This window comes from Pseudoliparis swirei, chromosome 1, assembly GCF_029220125.1.
Source record: "Pseudoliparis swirei isolate HS2019 ecotype Mariana Trench chromosome 1, NWPU_hadal_v1, whole genome shotgun sequence".
Lineage (NCBI taxonomy): Eukaryota > Metazoa > Chordata > Actinopteri > Perciformes > Liparidae > Pseudoliparis > Pseudoliparis swirei.
In genome coordinates, this window is record NC_079388.1 from 4,352,705 (window position 1) to 4,377,807 (window position 25,103).

Here is a 25,103-nt window from a genome sequence, read left to right on the forward strand (position 1 = left end):
ACATCGGATCAGGAACAACTCCCAAAAAATAGGAAAAACCCTTTCACGGGGGAAAAGAAAGGGTAGAACCTTTTCACCGATTCACATCTTTAAAAGTGTAGACAGTATCCGGGGCACAGGATGTTATGATGGAGGATATGATGACCCTTTATATCCAGAATTGATCAAAACAATCTGAAATCCCTCCGAAACACAACATGAAGCATCATTACCTCGAGGAACACCAGAGGAACAAATATCCCTGCTGGGTTTTGGTATCAAAATCTTTCTTTCTGTACAAATTGCATGCTTTGACAATAGAATGACGAAGACTTCAGCTCAGAAATGGCCGGTACCAACCGGGCCTGGTACCGCCTCCTGAAGACGGCTCAGAGGGGTGACCGTTGCTTCACAGTTTGGTTCAATTGTCTTTAACTGTTTATTAAATATTCAACCTGTGAAGCGCCGTTAGCCATGAACGCCAGTCTTAGCTGGAGCCGTACGGATTCCGACGGTTTCATCCAAACGTCGCCTCAACTTCCCCGTGTCGGACACAGACACTTGGCCCGGGGCCACAGGGTTCCACAGGAACAGCTGTTCGTGTCTTCCGGGCCTCTCCTCATGTTAAACTGGGTGGACTGTAGGGTCCAATTTAAACTCGACCCATTGAGAGGATATACGAGGCCGATGCAACAATGGCCTCACAGAGCGCGGCGGGGCTGCTTTGCATCAGGGTGCGAGTGCCGACTCAGAGATAACCCTTGTTAGCCGGGGTGAAGCCGGCGGGGGGGGAGGAACAATGGCCCGGCCCATGCAGAGGGCGGCAGTGACTGACACAGCCACTGAAGCCCCGAAGAATGCCTGGAGCCGAGCCAGAGCCACGGACCTCACTGGCAGCATCCCCCCCCCCCTCCTCATGTCCCATGGTGCCTTGCGACCGGAGGGGACGACGTCTTCAAAGACCCAGCGAGCCGCCCTGAAAGAGCATCAGAGTCTCTGTGTTGTGTTGTGGGCTGAAGACCGGACTACCGACTCCACCCGACCTCAGATACCAGAACCATGGCCACCGCGAGCACCTCAGGGCAGAGCCGCAAGAAGAACCAGAGCCCCTGTCTCATGGATCAGATTACCAACTTCTTTGGAGGAGACAAAAAGAAAAGGACCAAGGTGAGCATCCATGCATCCTTCAGGACGGCTCTGGGTCTTTTTGTTTCCAGGACTTCTCTGCTTTCTTAGAACTTTGACTAAATGTTACTAAACTCAACCGTCAGGTCATCTCCGCTCCGCAGCGCTCGATGGTTTGGAGTGATTTGAACGTTTGTTCAAGACTGAAGAATTTCAGTTCACCCGTATAGTTATTCACAATATCAAAGATTTTGGAAAATAATAACGATTGAAGATTTGAGGATTATCCGCTGGGTTTAGAGCAATTTAAGTTACAGGAAAATGTTCTCAAGCCATTAAGAAATAGACATAAATCAAATGTGAGTGAGTACATTTAGGACTTTTAGACCGAGCTTCACACTCTCAGCTCCTGGTGTTGAACTTTTCTCAGTTTGAGATTTGTTGACAGTCGTTGTTTGAAGGAGAGAAGATCCCCGACGGCTCATCCTCCGTCCAGGCGCTCCTTCATCTCCTCAGTAGAGATTTAGAGCAGCGATTGTCTCTTTTTGAGGCAGAAGTACACCTGGCCCGCACGATATTTAGTGATTCAGATGTCATTGAAGAAAGATTATTCATGCTTAGGGCTTTTTTTTTCTGGATGGACGATGTATTTATTTGTTACCATCTAAGCTCGCCCGTTAGCCTCTTCCCATCTGTGAGTAAACTCACACAGTACTCCCAATTGAATTAATACTGTAGTTTGTAATGTCCGTCCGGCCCTGAGCTGCAAATAGAAAAACCCCATCGGACTCCTGGTGATCCGACACCCGAGTGTCTCTGTTGTTGTGTATTTGTGTTTATGATCACGCGGTCTGGTCTGGATCTCCTCCCTCGTGGGTTCCACAGAACGCCACAGCGAGGCTGTGTCTGTGTCTGAGAGGCGTTTTGTTCTGCTGCAACCGGACGTGAACACACGAGTTCTGTGAAGAGACGTGTGAGATGGTTCTGGAGGTCGTCAGCTACGACCTCATGAGTCTCTTACAGCTGATATCACACAATAGTCCCCCACACAGCCCTCCCCCATGTACATCAGGCTACTTCCATCTCGTATTTTAATTTCCTCTAAATGATTCAATTAGCAGATGTCCTGTCTTCTTCTCACATGATTACGCTCCTCTTTCTGCCTGTGAGATGTGAAACTGCTATAATGACTGTAATTATATCATTAGGAGGTACGGGACGGTTGATGGGGGGATGACGGAGATCTTTTCAAGCTCTCGTGGTTAATATAGAAAACCAACTTCACAATGCTGTTGAGTTTACATGGCGCTTAATGCGAGATGAAATGAGAAACTTTTAGATTGTTTTAGATCATTATAGATCAATTTAGATTATTTTAGTTCATTTTAGATTATTTGAGATCATTTTAGATCAATTTAGATTATTTTAGATCAATTTAGATTATTTGAGATCAATTTAGATTATTTGAGATTAATTTAGATTATTTTAGATCACATTGCTTGATGATTTTTAGTATTTCTTTTTAGAAATATTTTATTCCCTAATCAAAATGTAAAAAAAGAAATATGGCGTGCACAAGTGAGTGTGTTTGGATCCCCGGTCTTCTGGAGCGCCGTGCCCCGGAAGATTCTAACCCCGCCCACTTTTTTATCTGTCCAATCAAATGCACAGGATTTGATTCAAAACGTATTTGTCTTCACATATTCTGTTTCTCTGGCTCTTGACGTCGCCTCCATGTGACGTGATGCGGTTGGGTTGCCCGGTGGCGTTGCTCCGCCTCCTGACCTCTGTTGCTCCTCACAGGGCTCGTTCCGGGGTCACCTGTCCACCTCCCCGCAGCAGTCCGCCGCTCGCCGCCAGGCCAGTGAGAACGCCGTGGTGCATTTCTTCAGGAGCTTTGTGAGTTTCTTTTGCTTCACGCCGCACATAAAGTCAGCGGCGTTGCATCATCCTGAGATCGCTCCACCACATGTGTGTACGCTTTGAGTTTGACGTATTCTGAGTTCACGATTCACAGAACAAAACCACATTCGTCATATTCTCGTGTCTTCGGCTCGGCCTCTGGAGGCTCGGTGTTTAAATGCTCTCCTCGTCTTCCTCACTGATTACACCGCTGCACGGCTCCTTCCTTCACACCCTGATCACAATCAGGAACGCTTCCAATCAGCAGCGCCATCACTTGTTGATTTCAGAACGCTGTTTGTTGTCCTGTCAGTCACTCTGTTGTTGTTGTTGTTGTTCTCTCAGGTGTCCTCCTCTCCTCGTCCCAAATCCTCCCGGGTGAGTCTCATTCCCTTCCCAGTTCATCTGATGTGTTGATCATTCCAGAGGTGAAGATGCAGCATGCGTTGATCTGTAGTGGATCCCCACTGGGGGGGTTGACTGGATCCCTTTGAGACATTATGTGTGTGTGTGTGTGGGGGGGGGGGGGGAGGGGGGGGTCACATTAGATGTCAGAGAGAAGTGACGAAAAACTACACGACACAAAAAAAACAGAGAAAACGTGTTGGCGAATCAGAGCGGACGCTAAATACTTTACTCTTGTTTTATTGTACTTTTACGTAAATGATGTCGGACTTATTTTAATCCACCATCTTCTGTCCACCCTGACCAAGTGATCGGTTGACCCGTCCGATCGTGACGATGTTCGCCGCCGCTCACTTCACCTGTTGGTGACACTAAATGTAAAAAAGTCAGGAGCGCTTCATCCTCTGGGGACCACGACTGAACCAAATGATATTTACGATCCATGGTTGTGCAGCAGCTTGTCGGGTCCTCTGGGCTCGACTCCACAGGCGGGTTTGGCTGGTGGCATTTTTTAAGGAGAATAAAAGAAAGTGTGGAATCACCCTCCTTTCGCTCTTTTGATTCACCGCGTCGATGCCGCCGTTCACTCTCTCTGCCTGGACGAGGCGCGCGGGCATCTCCACGGCCACCTCACCTGTCACTGTCTGCTTCTCTTTCATGTCCAGTGGAGAGACGTCCTGAGCTTGGTACGTCACAACTTCCCTTCTCCGGTCCAACAAAGGACCCCCTTCTGACTGCGCCGCTCTATGTGTGTGTGTGTGTGTGTGTGTGTGGACGCGATGATCCCATTTGAATCCGTCTGCAGAGATCTCCTCCTCCTCCTCCTCCTCCTCTGTCCTTTGTCCCCAGCCCACTCGTGACATAACCTCCTCTCTCTCTCTCTCTCTCTCTCGGTGACTGAGAGAGAGTTTTGGGCTCGTTGGTTAAACTCATGTCGTCGCAGTAAATTCTTCTTTTGCTCCGACTCGCCGCTCCTGGACGACTTTGAAACCGCTCGACTGTTTTTGAACCGCAGCCGGTAAACACTTCCTCTTCGGACCTCTTGGCCCGCATCTTCCTCCTCTTCCTCCTCCTCCTCCAACCTCACGCCACTATTCCTCCGTAACACCTCCACCTCCTCTGTGCCGTGAGGCGGCTCACCGGAGCCTCTGTTCTGGCTCCCCACCTTCTTTGTGTCCTCTCAGCCTTCCAGGCGACCCCGGGGCCGCCATGCCGTGTGTGTGTGTGTGTGTGTGTGTGTGTGAGTGTGTGTGTGTGTCCTTGACCATGTGGTCCATCTCCTTCCCACCCTGAAGGTGATCACTGATCACTTCTCACCTGTCGTCTATTGAAACCAGCTGATGACCCTCAGGCCTTCACAACTCGCGCTTCAGTTCTTAGTTACATAATGGCAACACACACACACACACACACATCATTCGTTATTGTCCACGGGGGGAAATCCTCTTTCTCAGATCTCGACCCACAGACCAAAAGGTCGATTCTCACATAATTTCGGGGACGACCGGTAAGCAAAGCGGCTCTTAAATCCTTTAGATTTGTGAATTCATGTTATTTTATTAGCTGTGCCCCTTATAAGATTTTTAAATAGTTTATATAAATATATACTTCCCCGGCATTAGAGACTGCTCCGATAGAACGTGTCTGACCTTGAAAGAGGAGGCCGTCGGTGTGAAGTGACTTAGGTCAAAGGTCACGCAACGACCGGGCAGCGGGTGACCTTTCAGGCTCCGCCTCCCTCTGTGCTCACACGCCGTCTCCTCCTAGGCCTCGTCGCCGCACGCCGCCGAGGGCGCCAAGTCGCCGGTCAGGAGACGCAAAGACCAGAGCACGCTGTCCAAGATCTTCAACCTGGTAAGCCCCGCCCCCTTTCGTTGCGCTCACACACACCTGTACGACCGGGCTTCGTGCGACGCTGTTTCCTGTCTGTGTTTGACCTCGAATACGACGTGACGCTGTCACCACAGACCGGTGAGAAATGAAGAAATACAGCAGCCACAGATCCACCTCACATCTTCATCATCAGAATACATTTCTCACACTCGTCCTCGACAGCGTGGACCATCTGCTAGAAACCCAAATAAATGTGAAGTACTCGACGATCAAGAAGTTAGTTCACCCCAGAACGCTCTTCTAGACGCCACGTCTGGGGTAGTAAACCCACTCTTCTCTCATTTCATTTGTTTGCACTACACACACATTTCATTTCATCTGCACATATACACACACTTTGCTTTTTGCACACTGTCTATATTTAATATTTTTGTATTTGATTTGATTTGGTGTTGTGTATGCATGTGTGTTGTATATGTACATATATATTTTGTTTTGTTTTGTATTTTACTTTTATTTTACTTTGTATACTTCTATATCTTTCATCCCTGTTTCTTATATTTTGTGTTTGGTTTTTTATTCTTGTGTGTTTGGTTTATTGGTGCTGCTACTGTCACGACAAATTTCCCCTTGGGGATTAATAAAGTATATATCTATCTATCTATCTATCCTCATCATCCTCCTTCTTCTTCCTCTTCTCTCCAGGGTGAAACCAAGTCCCGTGCACCCCCAAAACGCTGGAGCACCATCTTCTAATCGCTCCTCCGAGGACGAGGCCGCGGATCCGACGCCGACGGGGCGGCGAGGCGAAGGCGGGCGGCGAGCGGCGGACTCGCGACCTCCGAGAGGCGCTAACCCACTAACACAAGCCCGCCCGCGCGTTCGGACCGGGACTGTTTTTGAACGAGTGCGAAACCAAATCCACTCTGCGGGGTTTCTGTGTTCCTAACCCGACTCCCACGGACATCGCGTGTCTCGGTGTTCCCGATGGTTTCTCCCGCTTTTAGTGACCCCCCCCCCACCCACGTTCAGTTTTTTCTTCGTCTCCCATCGAGCTTATTTTTTGTACACGAGTGGCGCTTTTTTGTGTGTCCCGCTGCATTCTGGGAACTCCCAGCGTCCTAATGCGAGGCCTAAAACGGAGAGAGCGTGTTGGAGTGGAACGTGTGTCGCAAACCAACTGGAAGCCTTTCTGGACTCTGTGATGTCTTCATGTTTTAATGTTTTAATGTGATGTTTCATTGTGCGTCAGTGTTTATTAATTATGTACAGGATGATGTCATTCAGAGAAGACGCCCTTTTGAAATGCACTGTTCCCATAACCAAACAACAAGTTCTCTTTTCTATATCTGTGTCTCGTGTTCGTGGGTCCGGTTTGTGGTTGTGAGTTATCTGGTTGCGTCTTCAATTTAAGTTTTGAGGTTTTTTAATGTCCTTTGTGTTTGAAGAGACGACAGACGGCGGTTGGTTTGATGGTCTGACAGAAAGTGGCTCAAAGGTTCAAAGGCAGAAGGTGGAAATGAGGAGTACTGAATGTTGCGTTCAAATGTTCTGACGCGTAATTGGTCGATTTTCATTGTAATTGTTCGTGATAAATGACCACGCCCCTCTCCGTTTGTGCGTTCACATTAACGGGATGGTCAGTTCTACGTTTTCTAAAAACATGTCGTGTCTTCTCTCGGCGATTAAATGTTTAAAATCCGCCCAGTTGGTTGTCTTCATTGCATCACACCTGCATGGTTTCATTCACGTTGCACCTTGAAACGACCAGCTGCTTCGTCCCGAGAAACACTGACGCTTGACTCTGAATGGTACCCTGTTGGTAACCATGACGACGGCAGAGACTGCAGCCAGATTCAAGGTTTACCGAGCGGCTGAACAACCGAAGAGGGACAAACAATTGGATTAGCCCCGAAGTCAACCCATGATACATAACTGACACACACACACACACTGGAGGAACCCTCCAGAGGCCAATCATCCGTCTGACGGTAATCCAGATCATAAAAGTGAAAAAACAAAAACCCAGATCTCAATTAAGTCCAGCTGTACATTTTGTTCTGAGGCAAAATACTCTTTCACTTCACTTGTTCACTTTTAAGCCACCGATAACTGTGTTGAATGTGAAATGTCTTAATGTTTCTACCTGTTGCTGATGCACTGAATGATGAGTCACCAACTTCATTTTGTTGTATGATAAACTGCACGGTGGTGTAGTGGCTAGCACTGTCGCCTCACAGCCAGAGGGCCGTGGGTTCAATTCCCGGTCGAGGCGGTCCTTCTGTGTGGAGTTTGCATGTTCTCCCCGTGGCAGCGTGGGTTCCCTCCGGGTTCTCCGGCTTCCTCCCACAGTCCAAAGACATGCAGTCAGGTTAATTGATCTCTAAATTGCCCATAGGTGTGAATGTGAGAGTGAGTGGTTGTCTATCTCTATATGTGCCCTCGATGGACTGGCGGCCTGTCCAGGGTGTCCCCTGCCTTCGCCCGATGTCAGCTGAGATCGGCTCCAGCGCCCCGCGACCCTAATGAGGATGAAGCTGTATTGATGATGGATGGACATATAATAAACATCCTCATCTCATGATGCGGTTGCTCTTTGGTGACGGTCTCAGCCTTGTGGTTGTCATTGAAATGTAAATATAATACACGGGATTACAATAAATGAGTCCTGTTCATCGTTCAGGGTCTTTGAAGGAGTACGTGGACGAGGCTTCCTTCACAAGGAGCAAGAGAGACCTCCGGTGGTGACATGTCGTCATTTAGAAAAATCCAAAACGCTTTCATGACCTCATGTATGAGTTTCCTTTCCGTCGCGTGACATCGATGTTTATGCTCTTGGATACTTTTTCGAATGCAGGTCAAAGCCAAAATGATTAATGTGCAAAAGGCAAATGAACTTTAATCGGGGGTCAAGAAGTACATTCACAACACGAGGACCGGGTCACAGCGTCACTGAACTAGAACGTGTCTCTGCACGCGTTCAGACGGGAGGAAAAGAAAACGAGTGTTTCTTTGTTTTTTGTCAAAACATCGACGGCCAGAAGGCCACAAAGAAGTGAATGAAGACGCTGCCGACAGGAGAGGAGAGGAGTTAGTCCGACGGCTTTTAATGCGTCACCGACACACGTCACCGTCACACGGTTCAGGCACCGGTATCATTTTAAAAGTACCGGTTTAGCACCGGTATCGGAAAAAACCACAAACGATACCCATCCCTAGTCACCGTCACACATCACCGTCTCCGTCATAGTCACACATCACACGTCACATGTCACACGTCAGTCACACGTCTCCATCACACGTCACATGTCACCGTCACACGTCTCCATCACACGTCACATGTCTCCGTCACATGTCTCCGTCACACGTCACATGTCACCGTCACATGTCACACGTCACATGTCTCCGTCACATGTCTCCGTCACACGCCTCCGCTACACGCGTCACGTCACATCACACACGCCACACACCACGTCACATCGTCACTAGGTACCGAAACCGGTGCCAATATGGTACGGTTCCAATACAACGGTATTACCGGACGACGCAACGCACATTTCGTGCTTCTTTCCGGTGCCTGAGCCGATTGAAATTGAAAAAAAACTATTGTTGTGAACTTCTCTGGTGACTCCGCCCTGTCAGCAGGTTACGAGCCTCTCATATGTAACTTTGACAGCGGAGGCTGCGCCGTGTGCAGTGTTGCCAGGTCCGCGGTTTCCCCGCGGAATTGGGCTACTTTTGAAGTGTTGCCGCGGGTTGAATTTTTTGTCCTTGGTTCGGGTAGACCTATTTTGCATGCAAATTACATGAATATCTTTAAATAAAAATCCATATTTTAAATGAAATAATGTATTTATACCCAAATCCTACCAAACTGACTCCAGATCAGCACGTATGCGCCGACACATCCGCGCAGTGCCTTCGATCTCCGCGACCTTGTCCGTCACCATGGAAACATTGTCACGTGACATCTAAGCACTTTGGTGCTAGTGACGTCACGGAGCCCCGAACCAGAGTCTGTAAGTAGAAGTGTTTTCCAGCAAAGCAGCAGGGATTTGTGATTCTCACAGGAGCGGTGGGCGATAGGCGGTTCAGAACCGCCTACACGGGAGGAGCGATTCATAGGCGAGTATGATTATGAATCGCCTACCTCCCCAACGGGGTGGGACGGTTTGGCGAGAATCACCTCGTGTGATTACTCCTACACCCCATCCCGGGGTGGGTTTGGTTCTGTGGGATTCACAAATGGGGCCCTTTTAACCCCTTAGTTTAGTTTAGTTTAGTTTATTTCGATCAGCAAAATATACAACAATCAGAATTCAACAAAAGAAGAAAGTGGCTGACCGAAAGGGTCGAGGCTGAAGCTATCTAGCTTATAAGTGCCCTAACCTATGATTTCTCAAAAAAACTTATTTCAAAGAACCATATATATATATGTGCTGTGACAAATAACGCGTTAACGCGTTATGATTACATTACAGGATTAATTAGTTAATTTTGTTTAACGTATTTAACGCATGTGCAGAATGAGCTACGTCTGTTGTTGGTCGTCTCTACAGCAGCATGTCATTCTGTCTCTACGTGTCGCGTTAACACGACTCCGATCTCCGTCTCGCGCGCCGCAGAGCTCCGGTGCCGGCGCCTGACGAAAAAAGTCACTTGCGCCCCCCCTGCCCCCCCCCCCATCATGAAGGAGTTATGCTCAGGACACCAACATGGTTAGGAGCGGTACTGGACATGGACTTTAAAAGCAGTGTATATGGTTTGGCACGGGCATATTTTGAGTTCTGATATTGGGCTGGTTTTGTCACACAGACCTGGCAACCCTGGACGTGTGTGACTACGTGAGCCCGTGTCGAGCACACCAGCGTCAGGCTGGGCGCGATGGGGAGACCGTCACCGGTCCCCCTGAACACGTGGAGACCGATTATGACGAGCAGCCTGAACTCAGATTAGTACCGGAACGTTGATTGCAAGTCTTGCATTCATAAAAGTAGCCCAAGAAATAATAAATTAGCCATTATAACCATGTTAGCGTGACAGTCTGCTAGCAGATGTGTTGATGTCCAGCGATCCCGGCTGTATACCCGGTGTTACGGGAATATAATGACGGAGGAATAAAGACCGTGGGGCGTCACTTTGTTTCAGTGGAACTCTCGCTGTCAGAAGCAAAACTTTATTTGTCACGTGTCATCTTCAGTCCCTCTGATTGGTTGTTCTCTTTGCCCATCAAAACAGTGACAGGATTAACCCTATAAGGTCTGCACATGACAATACATATCACATCATATAATGGAGAACATATATTGTGTATGTTAACAGTCTGATATCCGTTGTGTGTCAGTGCTCCATGATAACGGCTTCTACAGGGAATATGGCCAAAGAGGTTTTTAATGTCCTTATTGTGCGTTTTAAAAAAAAGTATCGGTTCAGGCACCGTTTAGGCACCGGTATCGTTTTAAAAGTACCGGTTTAGCACCGGTATCGGAAAAAACCCAAACGATACCCATCCCTAGTCACATGTCTCCGTCACACGTCACATGTCTCCGTCATAGTCACACGTCACACGTTTGTTTACACGCTAGTTTCCCACGAGCGTTTAACTTCCACTGAAGCTCTCCCTCGCCTCCTGTTTGAACACGTGACTATCCGCATCCAGGTTCTGAGTCCGGAGCTCGCTCGCCACGCCGCCCACGCCGCCCAGGAGGCCGCGGATGCCCTCCTCCATCTCCCTGTGGAAGTCCACCTCCTCCACCTTGACTCCCGTGGCGAGAAAGCCCTCGCCGTCGTCAAACCCGTAGCCGAAACCGTCGTCCGGGCCCGCCGCGGGCGCGCTCGCGTCGCCGCCACCGGCGGCGGCGAGCCTCTCGCACCGGGCCTGGTGCCGGAGGAAGCTGTCCCTCCAGATGACCTTCTTCCCGCACAGGCCGCACTCGTAGGGCCGCAGCCCGCCGTGGGTCTTGAGGTGCTTGGTGAGGTGGTGCTTCATCTTGAAGGACTTGGTGCACACCGGGCAGCCGAAGGGCCGCAGGTTGAGGTGCTGCATCTTCACGTGCCGGTCGCGCATGCTCTTCAGGGTGTAGGCCTTGCCGCAGTGGCAGAAGTGGACCTTGCCCGTGTAGGGGGCGCCGGCGAGGGACACCGAGGAGGACGACGACGGCGTCGGGGGCGAGGGCGGCGAAGAGGGCGGAGGGAACGCGGCGGAAAGGTGGCGGCTCGGGGCGGGGGTCGACGAGCCGCCCGGAGCCGTGCCGGCCGAGGGCCAGTTGACCTCCGACCCCGCCGCGGTGAAGTCGGGGGACGCGGGCACTAGAGGCCTCTGGGACACCTGCCCCGTGCCGTCTGCAATCTCGTCGTACGTGCCGCGGCTAAACGGCGCCTCCGTGAAACATTCAAAGTCTGCGTCCTCCTCCTTGTCGTCTTCGTCCTCGTCTTTACTGCCGCCCTCTCCGTCCTGCGGGCCCGGCTCCGGCTGAGACCAGGGCCACTGCAGCCGGGTGGAGGCGGGACAGGTGGGGCCACCGGGAGGGGCCGAGGGGGGGTCTCTTCCTGCCAAGATCCTCTGCACTTTCTCCTTGATCTCCTCCACGCTCGCCTTCCCCGCGGCTTGTCCGACGCTCTCGTCTGAAATGGGGCGGAAGTCTGCAGGAAGAACAAAATAAGATCAGGGAGAATAATACGTGACCCAGAATCAAAATCACAGATTCCAAATTTCTCAATCAGATTCCTGATTGAAATCAACATAGTCATGTGTTAATTAGGGAAACATTTGATTTGTCACAAATACAACAATTAATGAATTAATTATTTGAAAACTTTGGCTCAGAGTTACTACAGAGAACTTATATTTCGGGTCGATCCTGGCGGTCCCTGTGATGACTTCAACTAGATGGGAATAGTTCTCAGTGAAAATGCTTCCACCGTTCTGCACCCAGGAGACCCTCTTTCCTCTTGTAGACCAGGGATTCCCAAAGTGTGGTGCGCGCACCCCTGGGGGTGCGCGAGCTGCCTCTAGGGGGTGCGCGAGAGGAAAAATGTAATGGTGGTCTAATGGTGTAATAATAATATTAAACATTCTCAGGGCTCTCAAGTGTCATTTCGGTCTTAACTCACGCACTTCCGCTACACATCGTATTTTACGCTGAAAAACTCTGCTATTTAATGTTTGAATGCAGGGTGCTGATCGTACGGAGCAAAAAAGTCACCGTCAACAACTCTTGCATTCTGTTGCGGGTGTGGGGATTTGAACCCGGTCGGGATGTAGAAGGGGGTGCGTGGTCTAAAAAGTTTGGGAACCCCTGTTGTAGACGATGCTCTGCATGTTGGACATTTGGCCCGTGGTCAAAGTGAAAAGAGGCCTTTGAGCTCACCGCAGTGCCCCATTGGTGCAAAGCCTGCTCCCTTCCTCTCCGCCGCCGCCGCTTCTCCGACTCCCTCGTCTGCCTCGATCTCTCTCTTCTCCTTCCTCCTCTTCTCCTGCGTGTCGTCGCCGTCCCCGCTCTCTCTGTTCTTGTCGGGCGGCCCGCCCCGCTGTTGAAACCGGGCTTTCTGCTTCAGGGCCTCGCCGCCGGGGAACCCCCCGTGGTACCGGCTGTTGTGGCCCGGTCCGTCGTGAGCGAAGTGGCTCGCTTTGCCGTGGCTCGATAGCCACGCCTCCTCGCAGTTGGCGTACTCGATCCCCGCGTAGGTGGCGAGGGCGTCCAGCTGGGAGTCGGCTAAGTGCTGGGCCGACGGGGGCCGCGGTCGCCCCCACCTGGGAAACTGCTGCGGACGCCGCCACGTGGCTAAGGGGGGCAGGGCGTCCGGCTTCCTCTCCTTCCTCCTTCCCTCCCTTTCCAGGTACAGGCAGTCGGTGCTGCTCGGGGCCTGCTGGCGCGACGCGGTGCCGGGGTGGGCCGCGGCGGCCTCCCCGGGGGCGGCTTCTGCCGGGGGGCGGGGCCTCTTCAGGATCTCCGTGCATTTGTCCACGATGTGCCACATCTGGAGGAAACTGGCCACGGTGACGTAGTTCACGATGTCTTCGTGCACGATGCTCAGCTGGCCCGTGTAGGCCGAGCTCAGGACGCTCTCGAAGGCCACCGGGTCCATGACCGAGGGGAGGGACACGGTCGTGACGTTCTTCAGCAACACCTGTCGAGAAAACGCGGGGACGACACGGTGAGATTTTTCTCTTTTACGTTAGCGCCGAGTGAAACCTTGTCGTAAACCAATAAATCTGATCCGCACCGGCCCACCTGGTCGTGAAAGTAAGGCGAGGAGGCAGCGAGCACACAGCGGTGGGCCCGGAACACCTGGCCTTGCACCTGGATGGAGAGGTCACACAGCCGGCCCTCCTCCCGCTGCCGGTTCAGGTTGTCCAGGACGGCGGCGCGGGCGCCGGGGAAGCACACCTGCACCGTCAAACCGGCGGCAGCAGCAGCACTGCAGGTCGCATCCATGGTCCCACGAAACTAAAGAGAAGAATAAAACATTACAAATGGATCTTTTCTAATATTTTGTCTCAAACCAGGAGAGTCACATATTGTCGTTTTTAGGTTCCCTTTGCTGCCGCTACACTTCACTTTCCTTGAGGTGGAACATTTAAGATAAGAGAGATAAGATATTGCTTTATTAGTCCCACAGTGGGTGCACATTAGAGCAGTAGTAAAAATAGAAATAAAATAAAAAATAAAATAACAATATTAAATGTACAGAGGAATACAATATATATATATCTATATATACAAGGTCGTGATTAAAGCGTATTGTCTGCAGGTTAAAGTTCCAGAGTTATTTTAGGGATCGTCTCCCGTGTATCAAGGACAGTTTAAATCACAGTACGTGTGGATGACTTTAATGAATAATTTATAATACATACCGAGCTGTGCTCATAAAACATTTACTCTACTCCATGCACACTGAACGTCTCACTGAGGACAGACCAAATGGAAAACAATAGCAGCAACTTATTTCCTGAGTTAAGTAAGTTAATCAATGAGTTCATTAACTGAATGTTCTTCTGAAACAACTTTAGTAATCGAATAATTACATTATAAAGCAAAAACAAAAGAAACGGAGGGATTTTCTCATGAAAGTGTGCCGAGTCTTTTTGGGGAGGTTTAAATTGTTATTTGGAGAAATAAATTTTTATTTAATTGCTTGTTTTCCAACAAGAGCAGTAAATCCTCACAGCAGTGAAGCTGGAAAACACCACTCAAAAATACATCCATCTTCCTTTAACATACAGTTATCTTACATTACTAAAGCGTTGCCTGCCAATCGACCACAGATAACGTTTAATACAACTGATCGATTGATCTTCCAGCCCCATCCTCAGGTTGAAGTGGCCAGACTGTCAATAAATATATCGATTTGTGATGAGTTTCTACCTGATGACCTAACGTTAGCTCGTTAAGACCAACACGGCCTTAAAATCACGATTAACATGAAGGCTGGAGTGTGACGGTAGCCGGTGTTACGGTTTAAGAAGCGACCGTGTTAACTGGAGACTTTGAACGGAACGCGTCCGTCGTTGTCGTAGTTAGACAGCTGTTGAAGATAGGAAGAGAACGCGAAGCTGCCCTCGTGAATGCCGCATTGTTAAATGTGTATAGTATATATTATCATGTATAGTGTTTGACAATGTATTACACAATTAAACTAAGAGGCATTCACGAGGACAGCCATGCGTTTTCTCTATCCTATTTTTCGAACGGCCGTCGTAACTACGACAACGGACGCGTTCGGATGAAAAGTCGCCAGTTAACACGGTCGCCTGTTCAACCGCAACACGGGGTTAGCTCACACGCTAGCCAGCTAGCCGTTACCGTTAGCTCGGTTACTTTACCTTCGGCGTGTCGGTGTCTCGAGCTCTTTGTTTTACTTTCACAGAGAGCGTCGCCGGCTACGTGCAGCACCACATTGTCCTTCGTGAATCCCAGATGCAACGTCCCGTTGCCGTCGCTCGTTCGTGTGAGACACGGAGACAGCAGCGGGCTCGTGAGCGGCAGCCTGCCCGGAGGCGTAGCTGGCGCGAGCTGGTCCACCAAAGAGCATCGCCGATGCTCACGCGCGACGTGAAGTGGACTGATTGTCAAATGACGTCACACGAGCCAGCAGCTTAACCAGCTGCGATATTATCTAACTATGACTGTTATTGTTGAACTAGTTATTATATGTGTGGGCAGTTAGTGTCAGTTACTAACTGACACGGACTTGTTAGGTACTCCTGACAGAGTGACGTCATTATTAGCAAAACGGACTAACCCCGCCCCCGCTGAAGCTCTCTTAAAGGGCCAGTACGCCCTAATATCAACTGCCCGGGACAGTTAAAGCCCTTTGTTGCTTATTTAAACGCGCTGTAAACGCTGCGCGAGGCCCCCGCAGTGGCCCCTCGCACACAGCTGCGCTTGTTTCAGTGTAAAAAACAACTCCCATTGCAGAAGCCAAACAGTCGTCACACACACGCACGTCCGTTTGGTCTCTCCGGTCTTTTACCGCAGTGCATCTGCAGTTTCCTGTGATGTGGCGCAGGAGGAAAACACACACACACGCGCACGCACACACGCGCACACAGGCGCACGGTTAACAGGGACAGGACGGATCTGATAGATTAGCTTTTATTATTTTCGGGGAGGAGGGCTAGGCGTCTCAGGCAGTTTCACCTGCAATGCCAGGACGAGCGACGCGTCTCCTCTCCGAGCGCGGGGCTCATTGAACAGCCGGTCATTCATCTTTGCATCATTCAGCTGTCATCACAGGGGAGGACGGGATTTGTATCTTCATCCCTCTTCTTCCTCTTTTTTTTCTACTCCGAGGTGATCCGGACTGAGGATAAGATCTGCCCATCACACCGATCTGTGTGTGATCGGCCTATCGGTAGCATCCAACCTGCACAAGGTATATATCCATTCCTGATTCCGGAGCATGCTAATTCATTATATATGCACTGAGTTGTGTAAGTGTATTGCAGATGACCGGTCAGCAGCCTGCGCGCTGCACATTATATAACACACCTATAACCTTTGTGTATAGCCTGTTATATTATCAACACAGGAGAGGCAGCGCATGGGGCCCCAGGCAGGTCTAATGGCTGCTCGGTCTAAGACCTCAGGGGAAGAACTCACATCTCTATCATCACATTTAAGGGTGAACACTGTGAATCAGGTATCTGGATTGTTTCATCTGCTGCTGGATAATTAAAAGCAGAGGAAGAAGCCACCCCTGGAATGCACCATAGAGATATACATCAGGGGGTGGCTATAAAAAGCATAAATAATTTGTGTCCAGAGAAATAATTCTGTTGTTGGCTTGAGGGCCCCCCCCCCCCCCCTATAGGCCTGTGTACACTGTACAATGCATGTTTAGCTGATGCTTCATGCACTCAAAAAAACGATTCAAGCCCTTCTTAGAGGTGACATATTTAAATATTGTTTGAGACATTTAAATAAATCAATTACAAAACGAAGATATTTATATTGAATGGGTGAAACACAAAATGTATGAATACTTTCATTTATTAGATTTATTTAGGTTACACTCACAAAAACGATTCAAGCCCTTCTTAGAGGTGACACATTTAAATATTGTTTGATACATTTAAATAAATCAATTACAAAAATAGATATTTATATTTAATGGGTGTAACACAAAATGTATGAATACTTTCATTTATTAGATTTATTTAGGTTAGATGGTGTGCATATCAACTCAAAATAAATGTGTTTCATTGGGGACTACCCTTTGCGCATGCGCCTTCTGAAAATCAGTTGTTTGCATGAGGTGAAGACACTTTCAGGGCTGTACGGTGATGTAGTCGCTAGCACTGTCTCCTCACAGCAAGAGGGCTGTGGGTTCGATTCCCAGTCGGGGCGTTCTTTCTGTGTGGAGTTTGTATTTTTTTTTAGTTAGTTAATTTATATTTTGAGTTGGACAAACACAAATTAATTTAATTTAATGAATATCGTTATTATATTTTAGATGTATTTGATACAAATGAGTTGGACTAACTTAATTACATTGTATTGCACTGATGTGCTAAATTTGAGTTGGAGTTGCAGATAATTATTGGATGGAAAACCTGCCAACAATTTAATTGAGTTCATCCAATGAGTCATTTCTTTGAGTGTGCAGTCTTATAAAAACAGAAAAAGACAAACATTGCAAACATCTGTTTGACTACGATCCAGATGTCACGACTATCATTTGAAGTTTCAACAACAGTCTTTCTACAGCAGGAGCGCTGTATTGATTTTTGAGGCTCCTCGTCACATAAAACCGCTCCTCCAACATCCGGCTGATATGGCGGCATCGAAGCTCCTGCTCCTCACTCTCCTCTGCAGCATGTTGGGTGAGTTGAGCTCCGACCTCGTGGCCTTTCAGGATGTGTTGCGGCGTCGGGGTCAAGGTAGTGAGTGCTTTTTCCTTGCAGCATCCTGCCGCGGCGCCTGTGCAGAGCCGGACTCTGACACGGAGGCGGTCGTGGGCAAGGGCTTCAAACTGGGCTGCATCTCCTGCAAGAAGAGGAGTGAGGTGGAGGGGACCGCCACGGTCGAATGGCACTTCAGGGGCAAAGGAGAGGAAGACTTCTACCACGTAAGTGTGCAAATCATCCGCCCCGGAGGGGATTCCTGAATGTGGTGCCGGCGTGAAAACAAAGCTGACGCAGCACATTTGTGGAGCACAGGAAGTGTTCGTGCTTTCAAAGGAGTTTAAATCAAGTGTCCTTGAGACACAGGCTTTGTGTATATGCATGCATCTACAGTCCACACCCAAGCTGTATGACCCCCCCCCCCCTCTCTCTCTCTCACACACGCCCTCCATCACATCATAGAGCTCAGTGTCGAGGTCATGTTGATGTTCAGAGGCAATCAATCGTGATATGTTGTTACAGAGATGACATGGCCGTGTTGACCTCATTCTCTGTTTGTACCCTATGGTTTAAACCAGGCCTATTCAACTCGCGGCCCGCGGGCCGGATGCGGCCCGTTTGAGTTTAACTACGGCCCGCAAGACTGCCTGCAAATCAGTATAGCTTGGTAAGAAAAAATAAAACTGACGGACACGCCTCTTTTATACATTGAGACATCTAACCCAGAGCCATTGAGTTTCACTGTTGCCTCAACCAAACCTGTATGGTTACATCTTTATGTTACGCACCCGTGTTGGTTGCCGTTGTTACACCCCTACTGGTTTTCAAACCTACTGGTTTCCCTGCGCGTGCGTTGTGTTCTCTTAACATCTGCAGCGGGGCTCTGTCTCGCTCACCAGATTCGTCACACATTCACAAACATATTGCTGGAGATCTTCAAGCCTCCGTTCATATCCATTTGGGCGATTACGATTGTATAAGTGAGCAGTGCATCACAGCCACGGATGAAGAAATACATTTTCGAAAAAATAAAAATAAAAAGATCGCCCGACCTGGTTTCGATCCCTTTCACGCAAAATGAGTCTGCACTCAAAGACACGCAGTCTGTGCGCTGCGCCACCAGATATTAGTTTCATCCCAAGTCATTTATATATTGGCGGCTGTAGCTCAGTGGGGTAAGAGGGCCGTCCTTCAACCGTAAGGTTGTGGGTTCGATCCTCGCTTAGTTGCAAGTTGAAGTGTCCTTGAGCAAGGCACTGAACCCCCAGTTGCTTCCCGGGCGCTTCACCGCAGCCCACTGCTCCTTAATAACTAAGGATGGGTTAAATGCAGAGAACTAATTTCCCCTTGGGGATTAGTAAAAGTGTATATTATTATATTGATCCATTAAGTCACATTTCTTATGTTTTCATGGGAACAGTTTGGTTGAAGGGATCTGAAACAACTGGTTACCTTGAGCAGATATTTACACTTTGAAACATGTTTATAGTAATGCTTGTTTGCAACACTTTTGCCACACAATACCGACGCATTTTCGTGTGTGACTGTTTACCTGTGGAAATATACATGACTGTTTTTAATTTTTAGCCATTATTTGATCAATATTCTGTGCGGCCCTCACACCCCCCGTGATTTTCTTATTCGGCCCACTTACTACTGAAGTTGAATAGCCCTGGTTTAAACTCATATATACACATGTGTCATCTGGTCTCTCCTAATATCATCGTATATATATATATATACACCGTATATTTAAAAATGAAAAAACAGCCTATATATTATATATATACCGTATATTTAAAATAGATACCGTATATTTAATATATATATTTATATATATATATATATTATGTATCTTATATATACTATATATAGTGTATATTATATATATATGATATATATAAATGTATATACTATATATATACCGTATATTTAAAATATATATATATACGTATATATATATATATTATATATACTATGAATATACCATATACAGGACTGTCTCAGAAAATTAGAATATTGTGATGAAGTTCTTTATTTTCTGCAATGCAATTAAAAAAACAAAAATGTCATGCATTCTGGATTCATTACAAATCAACTGAAATATTGCAAGCCTTTTATTCTTTTAATATTGCTGATTATGGCTTACAGCTTAAGAAAACTCAAATATCCTATCTCTAAATATTAGAATATCATGAAAAAGTATACTAGTAGGGTATTAAACAAATCACTTGAATTGTCTAATTAACTCGAAACACCTGCAAGGGTTTCCTGAGCCTTGACAAACACTCAGCTGTTATAAATCTTTTTTTTACTTGGTCTGAGGAAATATTAAAATTTTATGAGATAGGATTTTAGAGTTTTCTTAAGCTGTAAGCCATAATCAGCAATATTAAAAGAATAAAAGGCTTGCAATATTTCAGTTGATTTGTAATGAATCCAGAATGCATGACATTTTTGTTTTTTTAATTGCATTACAGAAAATAAAGAACTTCATCACAATATTCTAATTTTCTGAGACAGTCCTGTATGTCATACATATATATATATTATACAGTATATACCGTATTTTTTATATATATATTATATATACATATATATATACAGTATAAATACTGTATATATACAGTATATATATATATATGGTATAAATAACTTTTAAATAATGAATACAACAAAAGAAGAAAGTAAGGAAATTCAACTGAAAAACTATGATATACTGTATAGTGCATAACAATACCCAGAGGCCTCATATGTGTATGTATACATCACAGCAGCATCTTTGACTGACCCTGATTGTCTCTGTGGCACCAGATCTACACCTACACCGAGCGAGGCCCGACCATCGAGAGCGACAACTTCATGGATCGGGTGGATTGGAACGGAAGTAAGAGGAGCCATGACATCCAAGACGCGTCCATCTACCTGCTCAACGTCACCTACAACGACTCGGGCACCTACCAATGCTTCTTCAACCGCATCCTCTTCTACACCAACTACGAGTACAGCACCGTTGTTACGAAGGTGGTCGAACTCACCGTGGTGGCTAAAGGTATCGGCGCTGTGCGACCGCCTGGTCTGAGATAGGAGAGCAGATTGCATCACAAGCAGGATTTGTGGGCGTGGCCCCCCGATCTCGTCTCTGCACCACGAGCGGGTCACATCCCATCTCCATTGACAGTGATTCAGCTTCTTGGTTATATTGTGTGCTGTTTCCCTATAAAATAATGGTTTTCAACCTTTTTTGACTTATATAGAACCCCCTGTGAAATATTTTTTTCAGCCGAGAACCAGTGCAAAGCATTTTGGGTTGAAAAACATATGTAATACGCAGCATTTTACATATAATATATACAATTAAGTTAATGAACTTACTTATATTTTTATTGAATATTTATGAAACAACTATTTTTAAAGGCTTTTTTTATGGATGCTAATTTTAAATATATTTAAAACAAATCTCACGTACGCCCCTGTAGAGGGCCTTCACGTCCCCCCCAGAGGTCCACGGACCCCCACTTGAGAACCAATGCTATAAAATCACACAGTCAGCACATGTTGTAATAATACATGGCACAATCTTCATTTCCTGCACACGTGGCGAGCCTATAAGACCTCCATTTACAGAGGAAAATCGCAAGAATTCAATGTAAGTGACTCGAAATGTGATCTGTGGAGTTTGAGATCTTAAAGATGAAGCATCGGGATGAAAGGTGACGATGACTCACAGGTAGCCTGAACACAATCCCAGAGGGGGCTCCTGAACAATATGAAATCAGGAAGAATATAATGCAGTGAGTAAGTTTTTTTCAGCCAGACAACAAGAGATCAGCTGTACTCTCTCCAGGGCTTCACTTTGGTTTTTTGGTTGTTTGTCTGATTTCTTGATTCCGTCGTTGTTCATGCGTGCAGCCACCAGAGTGACGGCGTCCATCGTGTCCGAGGTCATGATGTACGTGACCGTCATCGGCCTGCAGGTCTGGCTCCTCATAGAGATGATTTACTGCTACAAGAAAATATCAGCGCACGGGGAAGAAGCGATACGAGAAGCGGCGTAAGTGTTTTGTTTCTTTCTTGCGTACGTCTGTGTGCACACAATCAACACAATCAACTCGTTACGTGAAAAAACCTTGTAACTCCAATTATGCAATTTTACATTTATTGAAGGATTTTACAGTGCTTTAAAAAAAATTGAGGGATTCTTTCCTTAACTAATACAAATTCCTGAGTGTTCAAGCCAAACACTTGGACACAATTGTTTCGCTTGAAAAGCAGAAACTTTGGAGGTACACGGTTTTTATCCGAATAGCATCGAACCCTTTCACAAGTGTGTGTGTGTGTGTGTGTGTGTGTGTGTGTGTGTGTGTCTGTGTGTCTGTGTGTCTGTGTTGTTGAGTCCAAACAAAGTGCTGGATTCTTAAGGCAAATACCTGCATAAATATTGAAGTCTTACAAACAGAATTCCAGTAACGATAAATCACAACATAAACACACATGATTATTGATCAGGCTACCTTAAATTGGGTTGTTAAAGATGTGTAGCTAAGGCCTACTGAGCAGTAGCCTACCGTTTACTGTTAACTGTGTAATGGAAGCACCGTTTCTAAATTACCTCAAATATATCTGAAGCACTTCCATGTTGTTTGTTACGAGCATTTCCGCACGTTTGTGGCTAGCATTTACGCCGCTACTGATATATTGGACGGGCTCAAAGCTTGAAACAACAACACAACTGGAGTATGACCACGAGCATTTGAAACGCCTGCATCCAATTCATTCCAACGTAGCCGCCGTGATTTGTAGATTTACTCTCGGCGCCAAAGGCTGCGCGGACAGAGTCGGAGAGGAAGCTATGCTAGCTCACTAGCTCACTCGTGCTGCATGACTACGCGCACGTTTTCAAAGCCTTCGTGCTTTTAAAATGTCAGTTGCTTACGTCATGGCATCGAGTACACCTCTAGAGGATCATTACTCGCACTCACGCAACAGCGATGTGGTTATTTTACTGCCTTTCTGTAACTTTTTTTGACGAGAACCAGCGCGATGCTAACTTCCTGTAGCACTCTAGCTCCACTTTTCTTTACCCTTCAGCCTGTCTGCTCCACCAAAGTCGAGATGGTTTGTGGTTTTGAGGAGTCGACGGTACAAATATGTCTCTTGAGTACGAGTTAATTTAATGTCCTGTTAGCTCGTCGGTTACCCAGGTAACCGACAACTTGCTTAACTGACAGTTAGCAAGCTTTTTGGAGGGAACACTTTTTTCTCTCCCTTCAGTGAATGTAAGAATGAAATACAAAATAATAATAGAAAATTAAAAAGAAGCTTGACGAGTAATTGTGAGGGACTAGCAGTAGTGACTTAGCCTCCTAGCTTATTAGCAGTTAGCGCACCTCAAGCGGTAAGTATTCGCTACATCACCACGCTTCAACGGAAACATCTGTTTCTGGTGCGACTCGGCCGTTACTCTAAAAAACAACTTTATAAATCACTTGCATGTTAGAAATGACAATAATTTAGCTTTGAAAAGTGTGTATTTCTCCATGAATGCTGCTATATGTTATTCATGCTGTATTGCTGTGACGTCACACCTTTCATTTTAAAATGTTTACTTGGTTACGTCCTCTCTTTGGTTCATATTACTCTCCTCTTCTCTATACCCGTCCTCTTACAGCACTTATTTAGAAGATTATCAATGTTTCCATTTAGTTTGTGCCTTTTCACTTGTGTGTGTCTCTTTGTCTCTGTCTGTTTGTCATGTTTCCGTCTTGTCCGTCCCATCCTGTCATCCTCCTCTCTAGTAAAAACCAAAACCTTCCACCTGTAAGTCCAAAAAAAAGGAACAGAAATCTGTCATAGCTGTGATGTGTTTTTGTGTTTTTGCATTTTTAACCCATTTTACTGTGCTCAAATTAGACGTTTGTCATCGTTTCACAACGTCATTTCGTTTCTCTTTCTCTCCTAGAAATGCTGAATATTTAGCGATAGCCTCAGAAAGTAAAGACAACTGTGCGGGGGTGCAGGTCGGAGAATAACACAGGTATGTTTGTGAAAGTGCATGCAGCCGGCGTTTGGTTCCCGCTACGCCCGTCTACCTTTCCAGTGTTTTCAGTTTTGTGAATTAAATAATGATGTTGCCTCTTTTAGACGGCACAGACTATCTTGTATTCATTTCTATCAGAAATGTTTGACCATTTTAGGAAGTAAGATAAAAACGTATATTTTGTGCCTAGACTAAAATTAGACGAAGGTTTAGTTTTTACACCTCTCTACTTTACATTCGGACACGATGTTCTCATGTTGGCGGTCTTTATGCTAAGCTACGCGAACAGGCTGCTAGCCTCAGCTTTAGATTTACCCTTCAGTGATTATATAAGAGTGATTATATAAGAGATCTCTTGGCTAGTAGTTCAATTAATTAAGATAAAATAAGATCAGAATCCTTTATTAGTCCCTCAGTGGGGAAATTGCAGGATTACAGCAGCAGGTGCACAGTAGTGAGCGGTAATATTAATAAGTTTTTATTAACAGTAGGAAAAAAATTGAATAGCAATATTAAATATACAGACGGAATAAAAGTACATACAAGGTAATAATAATTAAGTGTATTTTCAGAATCAGCCAACAAATTAAAGTGTACAAAGTGATAGTGTTTTTGTGGTTTACTGCAAGCTCAGTTTGATGTGTTATTGCTTATAAATACAAAAAACAATATTCAGACAGAGATCTTGTGTCACTACTCTTTTTAATTTACATTTTAAAAGTTTAGCTTTTATTGTTAAACAATTTTTTTGGGTATATTTCTAAAAGTTGTCAACAACAAAGAAGTTGGCACGAAAACTCTTGATTCTGAGCAAAACAAAAGACGACCCAGCCCTCGGTGTTTATTGGTAGAGCTTCTAGTGGATGCTCTTTAAACACACTTTAAACCCACTAACACGTGTTGTCTTCGTCTCCAGGCTTCTCCCCGTGGGCTGAAAACATCCGTCCACCCTCTGACCTGCATGTCGACAGCTTGGGGGGGAAACTCCTCTTCATATCCAGCCTCTTTTTCCCCTTTTCCTCAACAGATCACACACACACACACATGGATGTGACGTACACAGAGAGCATGGTACCGGCACTGTATAGTCTTCTGCGCTGCTAAAGCATGTTCTGCCCTTTTTGGAGCAAGCCGTCATGCACCAACGAGCCACACAGCATATACTGCACCCACAGCCCTTCTTCACGTGTACGTAGTCACACATTTATATCAAACTTAGGCGGTACTATGGACTCCACGCGGCTGATTGTCAAAGAAAGCTTTATACTACATAATCACCACCTACTGTATAAATAATACGATACACATGTACGGAAACATTTTACCTAAAAAAAAAAGAATAAATAGAATGTGATGGACTACGATAGACTGTGTTTCCAGTTGCTAGTCTTAAGATGTACCAATAAATACTGAAGAAAAAGTCCACGTGATGATGCAGGAGTCTTTCTTTCTTCGTGGGGTGGAGACGGA

The 25,103-nt window shown here is 46.5% G+C and overlaps 3 protein-coding genes across 6 annotated transcripts; 2 read left to right on the forward strand and 1 right to left on the reverse strand.

The window, feature by feature from the left end:
• Positions 1–960: 960 nt before the first annotated feature.
• On the forward strand, positions 961–6,947 carry mbpa (myelin basic protein a). Of its 2 annotated transcripts, XM_056416019.1 has the most exons (6): positions 961–1,146; positions 2,908–3,003; positions 3,352–3,384; positions 4,077–4,097; positions 5,179–5,265; positions 5,950–6,947. In XM_056416019.1, exons 1-6 carry the CDS (start codon positions 1,039–1,041, stop codon positions 5,998–6,000), a joined length of 396 nt encoding a protein of 131 aa, XP_056271994.1. In that variant the 5' UTR covers positions 961–1,038; the 3' UTR covers positions 6,001–6,947. The 2 variants fall into 2 exon arrangements, with proteins under 2 accessions (XP_056271994.1, XP_056271997.1); XM_056416022.1 differs by lacking the exon at positions 4,077–4,097.
• Positions 6,948–10,382: 3,435 nt separating this feature from the next.
• zbtb22a (zinc finger and BTB domain containing 22a) lies at positions 10,383–15,454 on the reverse strand. Its single transcript, XM_056433565.1, has 4 exons — positions 15,071–15,454; positions 13,479–13,694; positions 12,615–13,374; positions 10,383–11,886 (listed from the first exon to the last, which is right to left on the reverse strand). Exons 2-4 carry the CDS (start codon positions 13,680–13,682, stop codon positions 10,844–10,846), a joined length of 2,007 nt encoding a protein of 668 aa, XP_056289540.1. The 5' UTR covers positions 13,683–13,694; positions 15,071–15,454; the 3' UTR covers positions 10,383–10,843.
• A 245-nt stretch (positions 15,455–15,699) lies between these two features.
• Positions 15,700–25,056, forward strand: scn1bb (sodium channel, voltage-gated, type I, beta b). 3 transcript variants are annotated; one of them, XM_056433993.1, is made up of 7 exons: positions 15,700–16,122; positions 17,446–17,572; positions 17,654–17,817; positions 20,408–20,645; positions 21,506–21,647; positions 23,556–23,630; positions 24,550–25,056. In XM_056433993.1, the coding sequence occupies exons 2-6, from the start codon at positions 17,524–17,526 to the stop codon at positions 23,623–23,625; spliced, it is 663 nt and encodes a 220-aa protein (XP_056289968.1). In that variant the 5' UTR covers positions 15,700–16,122; positions 17,446–17,523; the 3' UTR covers positions 23,626–23,630; positions 24,550–25,056. The 3 variants fall into 3 exon arrangements, with proteins under 3 accessions (XP_056289968.1, XP_056289882.1, XP_056290044.1); XM_056433907.1 differs by having other exon boundaries at positions 17,457–17,572; XM_056434069.1 differs by having other exon boundaries at positions 17,460–17,572.
• Positions 25,057–25,103: the final 47 nt, after the last annotated feature.

Coding starts and splice junctions, on each gene's coding strand:
- mbpa (XM_056416019.1), top strand. CDS start 1,039: ATGGCCACCGCGAGCACCTCAGGGCAGAGCCGCAAGAAGAACCAGAGC. Junction 1,147..2,907: donor ACAAAAAGAAAAGGACCAAG/GTGAGCATCCAT, acceptor TGCTCCTCACAG/GGCTCGTTCCGGGGTCACCT. Junction 3,004..3,351: donor TGCATTTCTTCAGGAGCTTT/GTGAGTTTCTTT, acceptor TTGTTCTCTCAG/GTGTCCTCCTCTCCTCGTCC.
- zbtb22a (XM_056433565.1), bottom strand. CDS start 13,682: ATGGATGCGACCTGCAGTGCTGCTGCTGCCGCCGGTTTGACGGTGCAG. Junction 13,375..13,478: donor CGCCTTACTTTCACGACCAG/GTGGGCCGGTGC, acceptor TTTTCTCGACAG/GTGTTGCTGAAGAACGTCAC. Junction 11,887..12,614: donor TGCACCAATGGGGCACTGCG/GTGAGCTCAAAG, acceptor TTCTTCCTGCAG/ACTTCCGCCCCATTTCAGAC.
- scn1bb (XM_056433993.1), top strand. CDS start 17,524: ATGGCGGCATCGAAGCTCCTGCTCCTCACTCTCCTCTGCAGCATGTTG. Junction 17,573..17,653: donor TCTCCTCTGCAGCATGTTGG/GTGAGTTGAGCT, acceptor TTTTCCTTGCAG/CATCCTGCCGCGGCGCCTGT. Junction 17,818..20,407: donor GAGAGGAAGACTTCTACCAC/GTAAGTGTGCAA, acceptor CTGTGGCACCAG/ATCTACACCTACACCGAGCG.